This window comes from Tetrao urogallus, assembly GCF_951394365.1.
Source record: "Tetrao urogallus genome assembly, chromosome: 1".
NCBI lineage: Eukaryota > Metazoa > Chordata > Aves > Galliformes > Phasianidae > Tetrao > Tetrao urogallus.
This window is the reverse complement of record NC_136813.1, coordinates 125,804,825-125,826,449: the sequence shown is the minus strand read 5'-3', so window position 1 is coordinate 125,826,449 and position 21,625 is coordinate 125,804,825. Positions and strand designations below refer to the sequence as shown.

The 21,625-nt window shown below is 36.9% G+C and overlaps 1 protein-coding gene across 1 annotated transcript in view; it reads right to left on the bottom strand.

Moving 5' to 3' along the window:
* Nucleotides 1–21,625, bottom strand: part of SCUBE1 (signal peptide, CUB domain and EGF like domain containing 1) — a gene marked incomplete at both ends in the record, with an annotated part of 198,780 nt that overhangs the window by 85,759 nt on the left and 91,396 nt on the right. Inside the window, 2 exons of the mRNA XM_079545374.1 lie at nt 784–900; nt 7,953–8,078. Of these exons, the coding sequence (XP_079401500.1) occupies nt 784–900; nt 7,953–8,078 (243 nt within the window). The remainder of the gene's footprint in view (nt 1–783; nt 901–7,952; nt 8,079–21,625) is intronic.

Genomic DNA, 21,625 nt, shown 5'->3' with positions numbered 1-21,625 from the left:
CTCAGGGAATTACTGGGAATTTATAAGGAATTGAAATTAAACAAATGAAAAAAAGTCAGCAAGATCACAATACTTATCTATTATGGATTTCAGGTTTTGATCTGTAAGAATCTTCAAATTCTAACTTGCATTATGCAAAATTATCCCTTTTTATTTAAAAAATGCAGAGAGTGGAAAGAAACTGTTACGCAAATAATCCATTTTACAATCATAAATGTTTGCATAGCATCTCCCAAGATGCTTTGTCTCTTGGATAGCTTTTTCCTATTGATAATCTTAGTGTAAGCATATTGACTACAGCTACTGTAAATTTTAGAATAACAAAAAAATACAACACGGAGGAAAGCACATCACAGTGAATAATTTTTTTCCAATAGCAGCTTAGGAAAAGAAGACCATCTTCCTCACCTTACTTACGCAAGGAAGTCCTACTCGTGAAAATGAACACAAGAGCTGAACTTTCACTCATAATGAAAGTTCTACACCTTTTTATTTTAAACATTATTAGCGTAATGAAAAGAAATGACAAATTACAAAAGAGTAACAAAGGGATACTCCATTAACAAACGTTTTAACACAACACGCACAAATCCTTCTCTCCATATGTAGCATGAGCTTTGCCTGTGGCTAGGAACTGCTGTTACACACTTCTCTTGGCAATGGTGCTAAATTCCTGTGAGATACAAACATACACACATGCACGCACACACACACATACACGTATGTGCACATATGTATTCTATGAGGAATGTGAAATAAAACGTGCTGCAGAGAAGTACTTACCAATGCAGGTTCGTCCATCTGAATGCAGGGCATACTTCTGATGACAACCACACACAGGACCAGTATCAGTGTCATCACAGGTGTGCTGGCAGCCTCCATTCCCATAGTTACAGGTTACTAGTTAAGCCCCAAATGAATGTGTATATATGTATACATAAATAAAATGACAATGAAACCAATTAGTCTTGAGGACTTTTCAGAATACAGAAGAGCAGTAACAAACCAAGACGTAAGGCAACATTGCATCTGTATTTACAGTTTTACATTCCACACTTTTCCTGAGCCCCATTCTCTTACACACACTACTGTATCGTGCCTCAACTTTTGATCCATGCAGTAAAGAAAACGAGAGAAAAGAAAACAGAAGCAAGTGCTAGTTTCCCCCTAGTCTATTTGCATTAGTAATTTCAGCATGGGTGGACAGCCAATTTCATCTTTTCCTAAAAGTTTTATGTTTCTTATCTGCAATGTATATGGCATAAAGAAATGAGCAGTCTCCAACACAGACATATTTTCAAGTTTATATATAGCCTTTCTCTTTTCCTTCTTTGCTTTCTAAGTGGAGGAAGCAGAGATCAAACAGCAAGAACAGAATCACATAAGACCTGAAATCTATTATTTCAAGTACTGGTTCTCCTAAAGTACATGAATGTTTAAAAATAATGCAGGAGTTTTCTCCTCTTAGACAAAAAACACAGTGCAAATATGGCCCTGTGGTGTACTTGGCCTCAACTAGGGACAGAGTGTTGGAGAGGTCACTTTCGGTTACAAGCATACAGGGCAAAACTGCTTTCAGCAATTAAAATGTTAAAAAGCACTAAAGCAAGCACACTTTACACGGAAGCAAGCATATTTTCCTGACAGGTAGTGTTTGAAGTTCTCAAGAATTAAGAGATTAGATTCAATTTCTTTTGTCATACGATGGATTTCATTTCTGACAAAATAGCTTTTAAATATTAAGCTGGTATACAATGGCTCCAATTTGCCCCTGTTTCATTTAATCTTTTGCAATCACATAGCTTGATGCTGAATGAACCAGTTCTAAACTGAACTCAATATATATTTTTTATGTACAGGCAATTTAGACTAGGATCTTTATGGATATACTTCTATTGCCAGATACAGGGGAAATTCAATGCATCATTATTCAGGTATATTATAAATTTCAGATGACTTAGATGTTTTGATAGAGTTACAGTAATTTAAATAATTACTCTTATTAGCCAGATGAACTTCCTCATACTGATCTTTAGCAGAATTTTCTTCTAGATAAGTGAGTTTATACAAGGGCCAGGGCAGCAAATTAGAATATTTAGTAAACTCAAGATAATGGTTAATAGGATTTTAAAATCAGGGATCTGAAAATCTAAACTGAGGCTCATTGTTCAACACTATGCCTGTCCTCTTTCACTCCTTTTCATCCGTCGTTAGATTAGCAATTATTTTTGACACATCTTTTTCTCATGGCTCCCTCTCTATGCCACATTATGTGGCACTTTTTGCTTAACCTGGGGTAAATGAAATACTGTTCTGCAGCCTAGCTGAGAGCTAGTGAAGTGGTGGAATCAGCTGGCTGCATCTTGAATGCAAACATGAGCTGCTCTTCCGTCTGGCTGTGTTTGGGATGTGATCAGACAGGGGCTGTACATGATACAGAAAGCAGCTGCTTGCAATTTACAGAGTAATGGCTGCACACTGGCAGAGCTTAGCCAGGATAAGGTGATTTCCATTTAACTATCCTCCCCTCCCTCTTGACCCTGCATGCCTTTTGGACTGCTTGGAGATTCATTCAGTATTTCTATTCCTGTTGGACTGCATTGCCATCACAAATTAACTTCAAGGTGCAGTTTAAGCCACATGTTTAAATACATTTCTAACCAACAGTATTTTTATTAACTATTTTAAAGTGTAATAGCCATCAAAGTTTGTATTTTAAACAACTGGCCTGCAGGGATTATTTTTGGCCTTCCTTGCCTAAAAACCTCCACTAGCAGAGATGAAAGTATCTTAACGCTGTTGCTCTGATTCTCATAATATAAGGGAATTTTCCTTACTATGCTTCTCTATGAAAAACTGCACTACTCTGATGCTGTTTATAGCACATCCTGCAGAATCACACACTTGTTTTATAGCTTCCATGTATACTAAAATTTCAGTAAAACTAGTTCCAGTTCTACTCAGTCAATAAACATAAAATTTATGTTGCTCCTTCAATTGTCTCTTACAGATATTTGTAAATTATCTTTCTGAAGGATTTGAGTTTCTTCTGTGACTTGTTTGTTTTTTTTTAAATCGACTCAAGTTAAAATTCTGGAGCTTGGCAGCTCAGCAAGTGAAATTGGCAAAAAAAAAAAAAAATCAATTTGTAAAATATGTCGCTTCAATTTCCTTCCAGCCTTAATTCTGTGACAGTGACACAGTAAAAACATTCTCTTGCTTAGGGGGAGAAAAAACCCCACAAAAGTATTTAAAAGCAAAGGGATAACCAGCTCTACTCTGTTATCTTCAGAAACCATTAAAGTGAATTAATGAGAAATCCTAAAGAGTTGTTCAAAAAATTATTTCCTATAAATTTGGATTCTACAGCTATGCAGTAGACTACGTGTGTGCTCATTCAGAGTTTGTGATATCGAAGAGGCAAACAAAAAAAGGCAAAATGGTAATTTCCGACAGGTACAAATCACTTTCAAACACTACAGAACAAGTTTCAATTAAATGAATGAACAATAGTGGTTTAGCATTCACTTGTCTTAAGTACAATCAAGGTGCTGCGCTTCCTCTCCTGGCTTTTATGGCGTGATAGCTGAGTTAAAATATATGATACACAGATTTCTGAATAGGTGAAATCTTCACATGGCTTTCCCACATTGGAGGGAAATACTCTGCACAACTGGCTTACAGCAGAGGAGCTGAGGGCAGGCATGATGGCGGCTGCAGCTCCTCATTGGGAGCGGAGGGGCAGCGCTGAGCTCTGCTGTGTGACAGCGACAGGGCCAAGGGAACGGCATGGAGCTGTCAGGGGAGGGCAGCTGGGGGTCAGGGACAGGGGCTGCAGCACAGGGCGGTGGGCATGGAACGGGCTGCCCTAAGTAATTTAACATCTTCCATGTTAAAACAATAGGAAGATTAAAAAATACCAGAATTCAGCCACTCTACAGCCTAGATCTTAGTACTTACTGAGCTTCCAGTGCTACTCTGAACTTTGATATAATCATTTTTCTCATCTGTTTCATCTAGCACATCCACCATAATGGCTATGTGGAGAGTATATGGCCAAATATCAAATCTAGTCTTTAATACCCATCGACCCCCAAAAAATCCTCAGACAATGACTTCCTGATCATATCTGCATGTAGATAAAAATATATCTCATGGTTTAGATGCCAGAGATTTGCAATAAACTAGAAATTTTGTTCTTGTAATAAACTACATGATAACATGGCTATCCAGCATATTGACAGAGCCAGTACATTGCAATTCCAGATGAATCGCAGCACTTTTTAACTAATTTGGCCATTAAATGTGTGATTTCTATAAATGAATGGGTGTCTCTTTCTTTGTGATAAATCTATGCATGCAATATTGTTTGCACTATTCATTGTAGCATGGCTTTGCATTTTAACATTCTGGAAATTTTGTACTGACAGTGAATTGCTGAAACTGTCAACAGAGACTGAAAAGCTGCAACTAGGCATAGGTGGCAGAACATTTTATTGCAAACATATTAGACCAGATTCTTGAAATTACTTAGGACTGGCCCTCCTGCTCACTTAAACGCTATTACAAAAGGGAGCACATAGAAATAGCTGTAGCTAAGGTTATTTAGTATTTTTCATTAAAAGATTCAGCTTTCACTTGCTTATAACTCTGCCAGAACTATGTATTTCAGGTTAAAACTGGCATGCATATGTATCTGCTCTAGGTTTCCTCCCACTTCTTCAAGTTTCAGCAAAATTGATAGAGCTAATTAATAAAAAATGCCTTGTTTTGTCCATGTTTGACAAAAAAGAATGTTTATAAAAAAAATTCTAGTGCTATCACACTCATTAGCAGGATCTGAAAATCAATCATGGATACAGATACAGAAAGAGGAAGTAATTTTCAATGTTTTCCAATGTTATCTGGAACCAAATTTCTATTCCTAAAATCGCACGTTTCTGCTTCAAGCAGGTATCAAAGAGAATCACTAACAAAGCACATTCCTATAATGGTTTGTATACACAGAAGATGGTAATTTACTGATGATTTGAATCTAAAGGAAGAAGCTCTGCTAAGGAATTGTGTCTGGATCTGTATGATTCTGCCTGGTGCATTTCTAGATGGCTTTCTGACACCACTTCTCTGAATGCTTTCTATTTTCCTAATGTAGTGTACAGATCTATTTTGTAACTGAGAAAATGCATGTTTAAAATTAACATTAAGAAAAAACACTAAGGTTGCAGTATTAAGGATTCCAAAGCTACAAATTACCAGACTTCTGGCACATAAGACTTACAATACTGTGATAACTATCTTTAATGACAAATGCAGACAACATTCCTATTTTATTCAAAGTGTTCAATGCACAACTGGGAAAGTAAGGTCTGTGGAACCAGCTGGAGAATCCTTGTCTCACTGTCAAGAAAGGATGGCAGTGAGTAGAGCCCTATAAAACTCTAATTGATTTCTGTCCTTGATATGGAAATCCTACTTAGGGCTTGGCAAGGTACACGAATCCCATCTATTACAGATTACTAATATTGTACTCTTCTCCACTGCAAGGAGCTGTTTGGAGCTTGGCTTTGATCCTACTAAGTGCTGTAAATGCAGAACTGTGTTCTGAGTATTTCTTGTTCATCAGCTGTTGATACTAAACAACTTTGACATTAGCATTTCTCCCATTTGTAAGATAGGCAAAACAGTACTTTTTAACTTGACAAGAAAGTTCTAAAAATGCAAGAACAATGCCTAAGTAGCACTCTGATATCACTGTAATGAGTATCATGGGAAAATCCATGAGGAAATTAAAAACTTTATGTTCAGGGTAGAGTTTAAACATTGTGCAGCAAGCAAGGCATGGCAATGAGTTATAAAGGAAACTATCAAACAAAAGCCATGTTAATGAGCAATGTCCATCACGAAAGAAGCAAGACACCAATAGTGATTGCCTTATTAGTATGAAATTATATGATAAGGTGATAAGTAATCATGTAGATGGTATGCAATGATACAGTTACACAATACATGCATAAAAAAACAGAGCCATCCCACCAATTTTTTATGCTTTCATGTATTTTTCCTTTGAGAAACGTGCCCCCTTAGTAGTGGATGTGGGGGCCAATACTTAGGGCTTCTGAAAATCTCTCCAAGTATTCTGATGAAATTGCAAACTGGTTAATTAAAATTCATCTAGTGACATAATGGTTATCTGCCACTTCTTCACACAAGGTTATACCAGAGTATATCAGATACTATCAGTCTGAAACCCTCTAAATTTACCAAGGAAACCAGACCCTGTCTGGGCTGAAAAGAAGCAAGCATCTCTCCTTCAACATAGCTATATGAAGTACTTGCAAAGCTGCAGCTCAAGATTTAAGTAAATTCCACTGAAATGGTTAGTTTCTTAAAATGTTAAGATTTTGCTTCAGATATAGGCCCTGATAAATTGCTTTTTACAATCCTACAGTTATTGCACCAGGCTATCTGGATACAGTTTTAGGCACCTTTGCATACGGAAGGCCAAGAAGCACATTTATTTTAAACTCACTCTGGAACTTATTTGCATGATGTGCTGTGAGTTCCAGGGTTGGTGTATTCTGCAGCAAGCTCTGTGGCCTTGAAAATCTCTGTCTCAGATAATTCAAACTAAAATTTGAACACCACAGGGCACTGAGTTAATTCAAGTATTTCATTCTATTAAATGGTAGAATGGTATTTAGAAATACCATTCCAGAGGAGGCCCTAATTCTTCTCACCATTTCACTGTGGGAAAGAATTAACATGATTCCTAAGGAATGTACAAATGTGTGGAAAAAAAACAATAAACAGTATAAATAAACATCCTCTCCAACTTCACCAAGGGAGATGATATTGCGCTGCAATTAACAGCATACAATGTTTGTTTCTAATAAACACTGAAAATGAGAATGGCCATAAAGGCAATTTTTCTGCGTTTTTGCTTTGTGCCTTGTGTAGCCTCTCAACTATTGAAAAGTAATCAGGCTGTACAATGTCCTGTAGGACTTCTTGATTATATTCAAAGGTGATTCTTTTGGATTCATACTTTGGAACTAGTGTTATCTAAGCATGCTTAAACAGAGAAGAATTCAGGAAGAAAAAATCTAGAGAAGAAAGGCTAGAACAAAAAGGTTAGTCCTACGCAAAGCACACAATCTGTTTTATGTTGCTTCATTGCTACTCTCTTTTTTTTTTTTTTTTTTTTTTTTTTTTGTACTTCACAAAGCTACCAGATAGAAAGGCAAGCTATTGGAGTCAGATCTAATACTCACTACAGCCATAAGAAAGAAACCTATTCACTTCAGAAGCTTTCAGATGAAAGTGTTAAAGAGGGCCAATTATTTTAACCTGTACAGAACAATTCTAGCTTTCAAATTTGTGAGCTAATGAACATCGTCAGTATCTCAGTTCCTATAATACATCACTCAGAGTTTCCCATTTAAGAACAATACATACGAAATAGTTGAGCATTTCCAAGAAAACAAAAATAGCCCATGTAAAGTAGAATCAAAACTACAGCAAACATTTCTATTCTTAAAAAACAAGAAAATAACACTAATATTTTGATAGCTGCAGTGTATTTATCATTAGACCAATTAGTAGATTTATCAGTGCATCCATCATTATGGACCTCCAAAAGCTAGAATCCTCTATCCTTTTTTCTTGCTTTGCTTTTCAGGGAAGGCCTGGATTAAACTGATCTAACACTTTTTTTCATTCATAGGAAGATATAAAAGTTGGTAACATTTTTGCTAAAAAGCTCACTGCTTAAGTTCTGTTATTCAATCCCTCTTATCCAACCCCAAATAAAATGTTGACAGAAATGACACATTACTAAAATCACAAATCACCTTTGTCCAAAACAAAGTTGATTTCTTGACTTCTGGAAAACAACAGCAATGAAGAAAATAAGACATTTGAGGGCATTTGAAATTTAATCTTCATCTACCTACATTTGCAGTCCTTCTGGTTTTTGGCAAGTTCAAAGCCAGGCCTACATTCACAGGCAACCCCACCTTTGGGCGTCTCCCGACAGATGTGTGCACACCCATGATCTTTGTTCATACAGTTCATACCCTCTGTAAAAGAAAAAAAGAAAAATGGAAAGCATCAGTACTGAAATAAGATTGGAGAATAACCATCATTAATTATACACATCCAGTGCTTCACTGCCATTTAATTTTTATTTTGCATCTAGACCATGCTCTTGTTACAAGGGAAATGAAGATGAAAAGACATATGCAACCATAAACAGTGTAATGAGGGACAAAATATCTGTGCCTGGGATCAACTCCAGCTCTATTTCATATTTACACATTATCACCATCTATATTTTTAGCATGAATTCACAACGGAGAACTCATGCTTAACACCATGTGTTTTATTTGTTATTAAAAGACAATACTCTACTAGTCTGCGTTCAGAAGTCTTACTGATTGGTTATGTTTTGGCAATTTTGTATTTGCCCAAGTTTAATTATTAAATAAGAAAACTGAAATGTCTGCCTAATAACAAAAACTGTGCATGTTCACAGACATGTACATGTGTAGGCAAGCTGAAGTCATAGAACTGCGGAGGTTGGAAGGGATCTCAAGAGATCATTAAGTCCAACGCCCCTGCTAATGCAGGTACCCTACAATCACTCACACAGGTAGGCATCCAGATGGCTCTTGAATATCTCCACAGAAGAAGACTCCACAACCTCTTTGGGCAGCCTGTGCCACTGCTCCGTTGCCTTTATGGTAAAGAAGTACTTCTGCATGTTTGTATGGAACTTCCTGCATCTGAATATTACACCATTGCTCCTCGTCCTATCTCTACACACCACTGAGAAGAGTCTGGCCACATCCATTCACCTGCCTCCTCCCTTTAGATATTTATAAACATTGATCACATCCCCCCCTTTTTCCTAAGCTGAACAGACCCAGGTTACTCTGTCTTTCATTGTGTGGGAGGTACTCCAGGCCCTTCGCCTTCTCTGTGGCCGTCCAAAATATTTTTCTCAGCAATCACTGTATTTTACTTGCCAAGCAGCACAGAAGCATGCAATGTGCAATACGCAGCTTTTGATTTGACTATCTTGAGGCAGGCACGAGAGGCAAAGTCAGCACTGCACCTCTCCACATCTCTGTTGTTACCTGCATAGTCCATACTCAAGCTACATGCACTCAACTCATGAAAAATATCTCCAAAAACCACGTAATCATGTTAGAATTTTACAATTTTGTGGGGCTACATTGCTAGGCTACAAGCAGCCCACAGGCTGCAGGCTGGTCATGCCTAATCCAGATGATGGGGCAGAGTGTACTCTCTGCAAGACTGCTGATGACACAAAACTAGGAGTGGCTGATACACCAGAGGGTTGTACTGCCATTCAGTGAGACTCAACAAGTTGGAGAAATGAGCTTACAAGAACCTCATTAATTTCAAGAAGCAAAAGAAGAAAAGATAATGGAAAGTACATATAGGCTGTATTTGTTTATAACTTTATGGAAATTCCCATTTCAAAAGGGAAAGACAGAGATATGAGAAAATTGACAGTGTAGTGAAGGCTAGTAAGATATACTTTCTTTGGGGCAAGTACAGCGAGGATTGCTATGGAACATACGGTGTCTATGCTACGTGTAGAAACATAGGACCTGTAATTTCCCTATTCAGTATCCATATTCTATTATATCATGAAAATATAACGGATTCAAAGTATAGTCTAGGGTAGCTCAGGAAGTTATCTGTCCAACAGGTGATTATCTGAGTTCTACTGAGCTTACTGTTATTTGTTTTATGAATAAATGTAATGGTTTTAACGGTCCAGTGCATTTTCATTTGCCTGTGAATATGTTGTATACTTCATAACACACAGAATCTATTCTTCAGGTGATGCATTCATGTAGGATTATATGTAAGCAATTTTGGTTGGATTTGTTTCTTCACTATTTATTAGACAGCTCAATTATCCGTATTATTCACCATAAGCACAAACAATCTCCAACAAACCCACTACTCTTCTTCTCCTGGATTATATTAAAAAAACCTTCCAGTTGTTCAACAAACATCCAAGTGCTAGGAGTGGTTCCTGATAATGTTTAAGCCAAGGAGCAATACCTATCAGATTTCTCTTCGTCACGATAGGGGCATTTTTAGCTTTCTAAACCATACAAGTGATACAGACATTGAACATGCTTTTAGAGGCTTTCATTGCTGTGCTAATTCAAATCCCACATATTCACAGAAATCTTGAACTCAGTCCTTGTGGGTCAGCATCTAACACTGCTAGTGTGAAGGAAGGCTAGCTAAATTTGCATTATAAAGCCCTCCCAGACTTACCCTTGGGTATCTGACCTGGAAAGGAGAGACAAATTCTCTCAGAGCACACTGACAGAGAGTTCACAGCATAACTCAGCTCATTACCATGAAAACAGCATGTATTCCTCAAAACACTGTTGAATGCAGCATCGCTATAGTCTCAGCTGCTCATCTATCACTTTGTATCATGGCTACCTCTTCCTACTCTAGACCAATTTCTCCAAACAACTCAATGTAAAATGTTCAAGTAAAACAAGCAGTGATGATGTACTAAATACACACACACATATATATTTATTTTAATCAGGGCTGCAAGGTTTTTGCTTCCAAAGATGCAAACAATGTTCTTACAGAAATTACATGAGCACACCTGTCACTTCTGGCACCTCCACACACTGCCTCTGTGCTGGTCTCACACTTACTTCATAGAAATCATAGAATATCCTGAGTTGGAAGGGACCCACGAGGATCACTGAGTGCAACTCCTGGCTCTACACAGGACCACCCTCATACTGGCTCATGTACCAGATTCTAAGACACCAGGACCACAGAACCTGCCTCAAAGACTGAGATCACACTGTCATCCACTTCACCAAGGTGGATGGCTTCCTCCTACATCTGCAGGGGCTGGATACACTGAATAAGTCAGGAGTAGAACTGGAAGAAGGCTAAGTTCAGTCCCACCCTCACTTGCTAGCACAGAGCTGCCTGGCTGGGACCAAGGAAGCTCATCTCCCATCTCGAGATTTTATGATGACTTGGGCAAAGTTCCTCTGTCAGAGTACAGAATAGTTTTTAATCACATGTAAGTAACATGCTAAACAGTTATAAGGAAACTGTGTACAAAATTCTGAGAAGGAAATGTTACAGAAAGTCAGTCGGATTGCCTCAGCTTGACAGAAGACAGCGGCTTCAGTAGTTATCCAAACTGCTTGATTTTACTTCAGAGAGGTTTATATTAGCAGAGCAATGAAAAACACACATTGCCCATCAGAATGGGCAATTCTACAACAAAATCAGAACCGTAAAACTCACTGCCTATGAAAACCAAGATCATAAACAGATACATTTACGTATTCTAAGACTGAACCGTGTAAGCATGGATGTGTCCAAAAACCTGCCAAAACACAAAACAATTTTTTTGCTGTAAACTGCAGTCTGGACAACAGATGCTATTGAAAGACATAAATACACATTTTATTATACTACACAGTCCTATACATAAAAGTGAGGTGCGACTGCTTTGTTTGATGAACAGATACAAGAAATCTGGGAACCACGTTACTGGAGATTTTGAGGCATTTTATTATCTCATTCTCTCCCCTTCTACCAACAAAGATTTTCAGACACAATGTGTTTGATAAACTGTATTCCTGCACACTATATTATGTTCAGAAAAGAATCTGAGAAAGATAATATATGCCTGACTGAGTCACATTGCTGAGGCAATGAGAAGAGAGGAATTAGATAAGAGAAGATATCTAATGGCCCAGAAGTGTAATGAAGCAAGTGATTTTCAGTGTTTACCTACAGATACTCAACATCTGCCACTGTTAAAATCATAACCCAGAAACCGTACGCTGCTAAGATTATATAGAGAAAGCTGTGAGTGGAAGTACTGCATTTCGAACCTAAAGTAAAAGGCAAAGAAGATTTTTATACTACTGTTTGTGTGTAAGATCAGAATATTTCAGTTATTTTCCTAATTGTTTCAGTTATGGTACTCATCAGATAGTTGGAGCTAAACCTGAGAACCATTGTTTCAGGACGCTGAATTTTTTTCTGGTGAAATGCAACGCCATTATTTTTCAGAAATTCATCCACAGTGAAACTTCCCAATTATATTTCAGCATTTTTCAAAAACTTGAAAAACTAAATTACAAAAAATTTCTAAACAAGATTTTAATTCGTCCTTGATAGGAAAATGTATATACTGCTTAGTCCTTTATATGTTTTCACATAAACACATAAGATTTACACATCAGATAGACACGAGATAGAGTCTCTTTTGAATTCAATACTGAATCTTCAATGATATTGAACGTAAATCAAACTACAGTACACAAAAATATGCTAGATACCTTCCCAATACTAATTTAGTAGCTATATAAGCGAATGTGAGTGAATGGGAGAGAATAATGCTCCAAAAATTCCTTTGTTAGGTATTCTCTTTAGCAAGATGTTGTCCAAACAGTACAATGAAGAACAAATGCATAAACATCTCACCTATTTTCCTAAACTGGAAAGATTGCAGTGCTGGCAGTGAAACAACTGATCTGTTGACTACACAACACCATGCTATCAGAAGTAGCAAAATATCTGAGTTAGCATCTCACTTTCTGAGCAACAAAATTCTGCCTTACTTTTAGGAGCAATCTAACGTTCCCATGCTTTTTACATAAGGAGCTAATAATGCATGAATAAAGGCATGGAAAAAACATATCAATACATGCCTTGGTGTTCTGCCTCCCTTGGCCCAACAGAGAAAGGCAACTAAAAGGGGATGTGGGCAGCATGCATCCAGACGTCCTGGCTTTGTCACATGCAGGGAGCTAGGAGGCTTTTCTCCTGCATAGCTACAGCGTACATCTACAGCAAACATGCCCTGTTCTCTCTGGGGGCAAGTGGTCCAATCAAGGCCAAACAACTTGATTTGAAGAAGTGAGAGAAAACTAATCCTTCGGGTAAAAAAAAACATGATAGTGGAATATCTGGGTGGAATACCACTTTTCATTTAAGTGTGTTTCGAAGCTTTTCTCTTAATCACCATCAGCCACAAGTAAGGAGATAAGCCACTGCTCCATAAGATGCACTGCATGACTCAGATATTGCTCCTTCATATAGCTGACCAACACAGTGCAGGGACCATGGAAGAGAGGGGACATACCTATGGAATTATTCTAGCCCTTTGCCGAGAAAGTACAGGATCGTACCTGCAGCAGTTTTACCCCAGTGTGCTACACAGCTGGGATCAAATAATAGACAACATATTTTCTTCTCTACTCTTGCCCAAGACATATTTGCAAAACTTTATCTTTTACTACACAGCTTTCACAGAATTACAGAATGGCTTAGGCTAGAATGAACCTTGAAGACCATCCAATTCAACCACCGTGCTGTATGCATGTTTATCACTCAATTATATCAGGCTTCCCAGGGCCCCATCCAACCCGCCCTTAAACTCCTCTATGGATGGGGTATTCACAGCTTCTCCGGGCAGCCTATGCCAGCCTCTAATTAAAGAATTTCTTTCTAACATCTCATCTAAATTTCTTTTAGTTTAAAACTCTTACCTGTTGTCCTTTCATTATACACACTAGTAAAGAATCCCTCTCCGTCCTTCGTGGAGGCCTCCTCTAGGTATTGGAAGGCTCTGGAGCCTTCGCCAAGCTAAACAACCCTAACTCTCTCAGGCTTTCTCTGCAAGAAAGGTGTGCCAAGCCCCTGAGCATCCTTTTGGCTTCCTCTGGACCCACTCCAATAGCTCCACATCTTGTGCTGGGGGCCCCAGGCTTGGATGCAGTATTCCAGTTGGAGCCTCAAAAGGGCAGAGCACAGGGGACCAATTAACTCCCTTGCCCTGCTGGCTGCTCTCTTCTCAATGCAGCCCAGAATACAGCTGGTCTTCCAGGCTGCAAGTGCACATTGTCACCTCATGTTGATGTTTTCATCCACCAAATTCTTCTTCTCAGGGCTGCTCTGAATTCATTTTCTACCCAGCCGATATCCGTGCTTTTGATTGCCCTGACCCAGCTGCAGGACCTTACACAGGGCCATGCTGAAGTTCATGAGGTCCGCATGGGACCACCTCTCAAGCCTTCAAGGACTCTCTGGATGGCATCCCTACCCTCCAACTTAAGTTACTCTACATCAGGTAAGAAAACATAGTTCTCCAATCAAGGGAAAAACTAAACGTTGATAAAAGAGAAGTCTGAACAACAACAATATCCTTACTTTATTGTCCCAATATTAAAATACCATATATTTTAAAAGTTTATAGTTTTCATGTTAATCATTAACTAAAGCAATATTTTAATTTCACATGCTGCTACTTGAACCATCTTCAGAGCCTTTCAGAAAATCATCTGTGCATTCTCTTTGAAAGTACTGACAGAAAAAACAAAAACTGTTCAAACTTTACGAAAGACAACAGAACAGAATCTAATGGAAAATACATTACAAACAGGATGAAAAATGCCACTTATGAAAGAATAACAGTAATCTAATTAAACGAAACCCCCTCTTAGTATTTTAGATATGACTTGAGAAACTCTCCTAGAGCATTTTTCTTTTTTTTCCTGACTTCCAGTTACAAAGGATTGTTCATGGAAGAGCAGCAGACATTGTTAGATGACTCACAGTCCAAGCTTATTTGTTTTTTGGCCTTAGAGAGATTTGGGTACGAGTCTACTACCTTAATCCAGTCTGCCATCTAGTTATCACAAATCTCCTAATAGTGCTGTTCTGCAAAATGTTCAGCCTCATACAATGACCTCTCCATTGTATTATGCTCTAAACATGTTTTCAGCTCAGCGGCTGTGAAAGTGCTTAAATCAGGCTGACTGTGACAACTAATATGCTGATTAACCATTACTTTTCATTAACACTGTTCTCATTTTAATTGAGACTTCTAGACATTATTTTACTTTGTGGTTCATAATTTACTGCTCTCTCTACTGTCATACTCTCTATGTATTCTATTTTTTTTTCCTATGTTTTACTGCTTTTTCTTTTTTTAATGAGCTCCAAATAACTGTGCTGTTTCCAAACACTACCTGAAAATGACTAGTTTGAATTGTGCCAATGATATAATACAGGAATAACTTTGAAGGCATTGTCAAAGTAAATGTGCTGAACGTAGTTAAAAAAACCCAAAAAACAAAATCTTAAGCCATGTAATAACTTAGTCCATATAAATGCAGTGACATGTACATTAGTTGTGCATTGTTTATATGCACTCCCCAAAATGATAGTGGATTCTCTTTTGTAGATTTTAATTTTAGCACTAGATACACAGTAAAGTCTATTATTACAGTTGTACTCATTTAATTAAAAAAATCTTATTAAAAAATCATGAAAAAGTTGTAGACAATTTACATAATTCATACAGAATCCGTTTGTATTCAAATAGCTTCTATGAGAGTTAAAATACAATTAAAAAGTTATATGCAAGCCTCTTAATTGCTGGACTCAAATAAGATGGAGTGTTTTATTATTTATTGTTGTACACACCTTTGATTAATATGCCCTGAGTTTAAAGCAAGAAATAAATCTTCTGAACAAAAACAGGCAATTGTTGTCAGTTTCTTTCCATCCATCTTAATTATAATGGATAAATAGTTTTGCTCAAGCAGGGGATTCATGTGATGCTATGAAGACTGCTACTAGTGATAAGAATTTCAGGTATGGGTTAGAGAACTGCTCTTCGAAGGAATGATAGTAATGAAGTGTATAAGGTTCAGTTGTTGCAGTTCAGCTGCATCCACATGTATTATGAGGGTCACTCTGAAAATAGTGCCTGCCATTTTATTGTGATGGCAGAGGTGGATGTTGATGGTATGGGAGTAGAGGCTGAACCTTCCCCCCAGTATTCCATTACATTCTGAGACCGTGTGACAGATGGCAGCAGAGGGGCAATCTGACAAAATGGCACCTGACATGGAAGCATGTATGAAGCAGAGAGCTGTCACTGAGTGTCTCCATACAGAAAAATGGCACCCAAAGACATTCATCATGCTCACTGAATGTCTACGGACACCAAACAGTGGATTTTTATGGAGACCGAACAGAGGATGTGAGCATAGTGAGGCACTGGAAGGTGTGTATCAGCAGCAGTAACAGTGACACAAAGGCAAGCCATATTCCATACACCCATGCACATGTAAGCTATTGTTCAATGTTGGTGAAAATGCATAGGTAATGGTGATATGTTTATAAATAGCATTTTGTAGCTGAGAATGTGCTCTATCAAACAGTGGCATTGTGCTTCTTTCATCTTTCATGGAAATAAACAGGTATTAAAGCAAAATATAACAATACATAATATAATTATCATACCCATAGTACCAAACAGAATGTAACAAGGAATGAACTTAAGGTCATTCTCTTGATGACTGGCACCAGAAAGAGGGAAATATATCTTCAGTTGCAGAGAAATGAAAGGAGACAAAATAGACCATCCTATTTTAGCTGTTTATTAAATTATTAAACACTTTTTGTTGCTCTTTTTTGTTTTTAAAAATTTATACTAGAAACAGAAGCACGACAACAAAAAGTATGACTACAGTGAAACATTCTCAAAGCCCAAGAAATTTAGAAGACTGACAGAGAACACTTTTTTCCAGTTTCTGGTTTACTCTATTTGAAAACAAAACACAGCGCGTTTCTGATTAAGACAGGAACATGATGTTGGAAGTGCAAGACAGCTGTTTCAAGCCAAATGTTACTTTTACATGTAAATTTTGGTCATATACATACTGATATATGGTTGACTATCCAAAATAAGTATACAGTTAACTTTCCTGCTGACTTGTGGAAAGCAGCTCCCCATCTACATAATACTACATAAAGCATTCCTGCTTTGGCCTTTTAACTCAAGCATCTTGCATGATTCGGGGCAACACAAAAATCAACATTTGTCTAATCAAGCCAATCGCCATCAAGAAATACATATGGTCAAATAGTGGCTCCATCAAACCCAAAGATTGTTTTTCAACAGCCTGGACCTGACCTTCACCTTCCTGCTGCACAGCTCCATCAGACCTTATGGACGTTTCTGGCTCACAAATAAGGGCCTTTTTCTGGGAGGTAAAGAACATCTGGTGAGCTTGACTACCCAGTGACAGCCTAAGATGCTCTCAGCTCAGAAGAGAGCATGTTCTTACTTGAGAACAGGAGGAAAAAAAAAAAAACAAAAAAAAAAACAAAAAAAAAAACAACCCAAGATTTTCTCTCTTGATCAAGAAAGCAGAAGATGAGATTAACTGATCAGAACAGCTACTCTTCCTCAGATGATGATAATGTAATGGGTACAAAGCATCCATCTAGGAACAGACTACCGCAACTATATGAGAAATCTTGTATCAAGTATGCCAGAAATATAATAATCTATTTCATGGTTTAAATTATTATATTGTTAAGTGAAGGAATGCAGGACATCCTTTCTACCTTCATTTCTGAAATAAGTTTCTAAGTCCTACCCAAAGCTTTAGGAAAGCACAGTTGTTCTGGTGATTCCAACTAACCTCAAAAAAGGTTGAAACAAAAACTAAACAAAGTACGCAAACTGACCCAAGAAAGCAAAATTCTACCCTATTAAGTAGGTTGGGTGGATAAACTCTGGACATCATACAAGAAAACAGCTGTTGGTATAAATAAGCAAGTTTAAGTTTGTTTAGCAATTACATGTGTTTCCAGTTTGGATATAAAACATGCCTGGGGACAACATCTTCATCAGGCAGGCTTGCAGTCTGATCTCTGACAAAATGCTCCTGCTCTGAGTGGCAGCAAGGAAAACCAAATCTGCCATCCAGCCCTCAAGAGAGGTTTTATATTAAGGTTTGTGTCAGAAATACAACTTCATACTTTCAGTGGTCAAGGCAAAGATTTGCAGTTCTGCAAAGGTACTGTAGTTTCAGAAAAGGGGACAGAAAGATTAAGTGAATGACGAGACCAAGATTAATTTAGCAGAAAAAAAATAGACATGCATGGAAAAGAGATTCAAAAATGGCCAAAAATGATAGCAATTCCTATGAGCATGCTGAAATTCAACCTAGGTTGGCTGAGACTGACTATTGTGATTGTGTGATGACTTTTTGGTGGATCATCTGCAAGAAGTTCAGCAAACCCTGTCTGTTTCCCACATTGTAGAGCTACTAACAGTAGCTGGTGCTCACCGAAACCCTTTCCAATGGTCTCCGTGGGGAAACTGAGTATATTTACCTTCTCACACATAGATGTGGTTTATCAAAGACAATTCATCAAAAAAGATCAAGGAAGTTGTACTGCTGCTATTCTGGTGAAACAAAGTCTTTCAGTCTTTTTCAACATCTACTCTGTCCAGCATGTCTCAAAAATGAAAAGCTCCCAGGTTATTTTTAAAAATTCTAGTCTTTGGGCCTGACTGTGTACTGAAGATGCAAAAACCTCACTATTTTTTAAATGCTTTCTCCACATATAAAAAAATGCCACTGTTTATAATATGCTAAGGATGTAGACATTGGAACAACGTCAATATGAATTTTTTTCTCCTTGGTCACAAGAAAACTCAGTTTTTAAACAAAATTTCTCCACTAACTACTACATGAAACTTATCAAAAAGATATTACAAAGTTTTCAGTTCTTCAGTAAAAGAACAATAATCTTTGAAAGACACTTTCCACAAATGTGAGTATATAATTTAATTATATATACAGCTTTTCATTATTGTTTCACAAAGAGGTTTGAACAAGGTTTAACCAAAGTTTAGATCATTATTATCATTTATGTAAAGAAAAGAGAAGAAACTGGATTATGGGAATAACAAAATGAACCCTAATACCTTCTATTTTTTCCTACTGAAATTTGAACAGCAGACATGAAACAGTCTGGGTTTCCAGAAAGAAATAATTCTAATAAATATTTGAAAAATAAATATTTCAAAGGCACTTTTTCAAAGCATGCAGCATATATTCAAATAGGCAGACTAGCAGTAAACATTTCAAGAACATTTCTCTTTGCAGGAACTCTTTCACATTCCATATTCTTCCTAGGAAAGTTTTGTAACTTCTTCAATACCACATAAAATATAAAATAAATATGTGCACAGACTCATGTACGTCAGCACCTTTGAGAGCAATACAAGATACTTCACAAGTTGATTTTCAGATTCTGCTATTTAAGAAAGCTGTGAAGTAAATAATCCTTATAAAGCAGTAGGATGAAACAGATTCTTATTCCGAGTTCCTATTAAATTTTAACTAAGATATTTTTCTCTACACGGAACCAACTGACAATGAACGTATTGGACGTGTGTGAGGTTTACGTTAAAAATCCCAAGTGGAAGAATGATCAATGGCTGCTCCTCATTAGGAAATACATTCACAATTCTCGAATTCTTATTCAGGGAAGTAGCCTTCTCCTGTGCCCTTGACTTCATAGGCACTACCTTTCTGAGGTATAATACATCCTCAAACAAGCCAATGTTTTCTGAAGATGTCGCAAAAAAATCTGATACTTATTACTAAAATAGCAAAATTAGAACACAATGCTTGAAGACATTTCTAAATACTTCATGTTGATGACTTGAAAAAAGCTAAAAAAAAAAAAAACCACAAATGATTTTTTACTCCTTTTATATCAACAAAAACAAAAAAGTAGAACTAGTTAGCAAAATGATACATTATAACTATCTATAACATTTAAGATATAGAAGTCTAAGTACTACAATATATATAGTTTTATATTTATTATGAACATTAGGAACATAATTATATATAGTGCCACAAGTGCTCATGCATGTATATATAATCTATTTCAACCTACAAAGATACTATTCTATAGTAGTAGTACTGTACTTCAAAGCTACTGTTCAAGGAATGAAGACCATCCACTGCTCTATAGGTAAATACAGTGTACAGAATGATTATCTAACATCAGGCCTATCACTTTTTTAGGGCTAAAAATAACCAAAATCCAAAGCTATTCCTGCTATTGATTTTGTTTCTTACAAAAATGAAACACTGACCATGATGTCAAGGAACAAAGGCTGTCACGTTTCTCAAAGATAAGGGATATAAAACAAAGGAGTTTCTAGTCTTATGTTCAATTTTCTGTAAGCCTGTTCAGATCTAGAAAGCCCAATGAGAAGCAACATCCATATGTACCTGTGCTGTCATTCCATTTACTTCACAGTACCGTCAATATTTTGACACAAAAAGAAAATTAGTGGTCTTGGTTGCCCTTAGTTGGAGACTTTCAAGTGGAGGCTTGATCAGGCTCTAGGCAACCAGATGATCTAGCTGTTCACTGCAGGGGAGATGGACTTAATAGCCTTCAAGTTTTCCTTTCCACTCTAAGGATTCTATAATTCTCCAACAGTGTTTTTGAAGCCATTTTTCCCACTACAGTTTCTCCTCAGAATGGGATTGTGAGTAGATTTAAGTAATATGTTTGCATACAACAAGTTCTTCCTAGGTGCAAACCTCAGTGTTTGTACAGCTCACTTAACAAATATCACTGATGTGCAAGAAACAACTTCTCTTTTGAAGAAGTCAAAGTGATTGGTGTACACCACAAAGTACAGAATGGATTTCAAATTTTTATATATAGATATATATATGAAATACATATATTTCAACACACACATCACTGATTTCTGTCAGGGAAATGAAGTAATCAAGTCCAAATGGAAGTAAAGTCAATAAAGAATAAAATACTATGTTTTAAAAAACACTATTGGTTCTCAGATTTTACATTAACAAGACTACTCATTCTTGTGGACACTGAATATGAAAGGCAAAACGTATGTTTGCAAACTGCCTTGTGAATGCACTGTTAGGTTTCCTATCAAAATGTTATAAAATACAATTAGTAGCGAATGTAAAAGCAAAACTATCTGGAGAATTGTTCTAGCTAGATAACTGATGTAATAAGCTCAAATTGTTTATCTTCTCTCCATTCTGCTCTGTCTCTTGACAATTTAGTGGATTTGGTGCTAGAGCTCATAAACTTCAAAATTCTTCCAAGTTTTTGTTTTGTCTTTCTGATCAAAGAAATGTTTACGTATCCTTCCCATACTGTGTCTCTTTAAACCATTGGCTTTTTCAAAGCGCTTTTTTTTTTTAAAAAAAAAAAAAAACCACAAAAAAAACAACACCATAATGTGATGTACACAGAGAGGTAAATGATGTCAGAATCCTTTCTGCCCCAAACCAGTCTGTAAATCTTCAGAAAAGCAAAGTTCATGGGTGCATTTAAAAGGGGCACAATCTGTTTCTGCTTAAAAGAGAGTCCCCCTTTTTTTGTGTGTGCAGAATAACAATGCAAGAATGTGTTATTCCAAAGAACTGTTGCCATGGTGATGCCATCAATAACATCATTTCTGCATCCTTGTCTTTTAAACACATAAGGAAAGCAACAAGCATTGGTAAATGTGAAAAAAGAATAATTACCTTTTCTCTCTAAACAGCAGAGGAAGCCTTTTTTTCACCTCATCAATAGAAAATTATGTAGAAAAGAATAATAAAGACTGTTACAAGAAGCACCAAGAAGCCTATTAGTGACAAAGGCTTTTTTTTTTTTTTTTTTTTTTTTTTTTTTTTTTCTCCTCCTTTCCATGAATAAT